Raw genomic sequence first — 2,355 nt, forward strand, 5'->3', positions numbered from 1 at the left:
TCGAGAGCCTGCAGGAGAAGTCGCAGTGCGCCCTCGAGGAGTACGTGCGGAGCCAGTACCCCAACCAGCCCAGCCGCTTCGGCAAGCTGCTCCTGCGGCTGCCCTCCCTGCGCACCGTCTCCTCCTCCGTCATCGAGCAGCTCTTCTTCGTCCGCTTGGTAGGTAAAACCCCCATTGAAACCCTCATCAGAGATATGTTACTGTCTGGGAGCAGCTTCAACTGGCCTTACATGTCCATCCAGTGTTCCTAGAGCCCGGCCCGCACCCCCGGTAGAGACACTGCGGAGCGGCACAGGCGGGAGCGCACGCACCGAGGGGAAGTTGGGGTGCAGGGGGGGGCCAGGACACAGACAGGACACAAAGGACAGGCCCGAGTAGGGTCAGATATGTGGCCGTGTTTGGGAGGCAAAGAAAGGACCTTGTGTCTGTGGAGATTTTTGGAGAGGAGAAAAAAAAAGACAAAAAGAAAAAAAAGAAAGAAAGAAAGAAAGAAAGAAAAAGGAGGATCGAGGGAATTTTAATAAAACCAGAAGGAGAATAATGGATCTTCCAGGATTTGTTGTGGACTGAGGTGGATATATTCTGTACAGAAACAATCAGACAAACAAAAGCGTTGGAGCTGAACTGAACCTTGTGTAGAAAGAAAAACAAACAAGCAAACAAGCAAAACCCCACACGCAAACACTTACCACGAACATTGTTACTCATTTTGTAAAATATTAGTCTTTATTTTCATTTTTTGTAAAACTTAAAACATCGTATGCGCATAAAGGAAAAAAAAGAAACAAGAATTAGGGGAAAATAACATTTTCCAAATAATTATAAAAAAATTGTCCTGTGTCTATGTATCTATATCTGTTTTGTATTTTTTTCTGGTTCCAAACCAGGTTTTCTGTGATTCTATACTAATAATTTTTGATATAACCCTTTGCTTCTTATAATGAGTGCGATATATGTTGTCGAAGCTGTTCTTCAAGAATTAAAATTGAAGTGAGAATTTAAACAAAAATAAAAGAATTTAGCAAAAAAATCAACTCATCACCCCAGAACCCATGAGTCCTGTTGCTTGAAACATGCCAACAGTTCACTGTAAAAAAAAAAAAAAAATACTCCCTCGATTTTTAATTTCTATACTGGCGTTAAAAGGGAGAACTTAAAATACTTGTAAGGGGGTAACAAAGTTGTATAAGCCACGTGATGTTCCAAAGCTGACTTGACTGTGTAAGTTTAGGGCTGAGTTGTCAAGGCCTAGGAAGAGGCAGTTGGAATGGCAGTGTAATGCCATAGGTGAACTCATTTCACCCAGGCTGTGTAGTAGACTTTCCACCAACGTTTGTGTGCGTACTACCCTGGCCTGCACATTTTGAAACACCTTTTCCCGTCAGCTGGAGTTTCTGCTGAGTTCACACCTTGCTGTTTCCTTTTAGCGTTCATGGGCATGGATTGAAGTCACTGTATGCTACCATCGCTGTGCAGAGGTGTACGGTATACGGCGTCTCGTAGTCCTGGTTCCTGTTACTCGTTTGTTACAGGCTTGGTGTTTTTCTGGTTTTTGTTTCTTTCCCCAAGGATTCCAGGGCCCACGCGTGTGYGCTCCGATTTGCGCGTGTGCTTTGCATTGGCTCTCAGTTGAAAGATCGCTCTTTCTATTTTTCTTTACTCCAGGCACCACGGTGTGTGAAGAGTATTCCCAGCCCATTAATATAGAAATCTAACTGGAGGTTTGCTCGTTGGGTGGTGAGCGAACGTGTGTTTTCTGCGTGTTGGTGTGTGTGCGTGCGTATTATGGTCATACACAAAACACGGATAATAACTATATGTGCACACATCCTATATGAAGCATCGTACCGTGCCTGCCTACAGCAGGCCGGAGATGTGTGCGAAAAGCCCTGCATCGTTTTGGTTTGGGCGTCTTTTTTTTTTTTTTTTTTTTTTTTTTGTTTTTTTTGTTTTTTTTTAATCTATATGCCTCATCTAAAATAGTTTCAGCTACCCTAAAAATCTTCTGGTTGTTGCAGAAGAAAATTAAAAATCGTTTCTGTAATGGAGCTCCTTTGAAGGTAAAGGCTTCACAATGCTTCTAGCTGGTGGTGCGGATCTCTGTAACAGCTTTCAGTGCATTAATGTTTTATAGGATCTGAGACGGAGCTGTAAGAACACATACTACCAAGGGAGCTCTTTCTTAACGTATTAATAAAGCTGGATCTTTAAAAATAACATTCCCCCCCACACGCAGACACCTCCCGCGCCCTCCAAACAAACCCGGATGAGGCAGGCTTTTCAATTTGTGGAGTCATTGGCAATGTTTTTCTTTTAATTTGCTGTCCTCCATACTCTCTCTCTCTCTCTCTCTCT

General features: G+C 43.3%; 1 protein-coding gene across 1 annotated transcript in view; it reads left to right on the forward strand.

The window, feature by feature from the left end:
* Positions 1-1,933, forward strand: part of NR2F1 (nuclear receptor subfamily 2 group F member 1) — a 10,446-nt gene extending 8,513 nt beyond the window's left edge. The window contains exon 2 of the mRNA XM_085299728.1: positions 6-1,933. Coding sequence (XP_085155854.1) covers positions 6-251 — 246 coding nt within the window. The 3' untranslated portion in view covers positions 252-1,933. The remainder of the gene's footprint in view (positions 1-5) is intronic.
* The last annotated feature ends 422 nt before the right edge of the window (positions 1,934-2,355 follow it).

This window comes from Rhea americana, unplaced genomic scaffold, assembly GCF_003343005.1.
Source record: "Rhea americana isolate MKP2758 unplaced genomic scaffold, rheAme1 scaffold_153, whole genome shotgun sequence".
Taxonomy (NCBI): Eukaryota; Metazoa; Chordata; class Aves; order Rheiformes; family Rheidae; genus Rhea; species Rhea americana.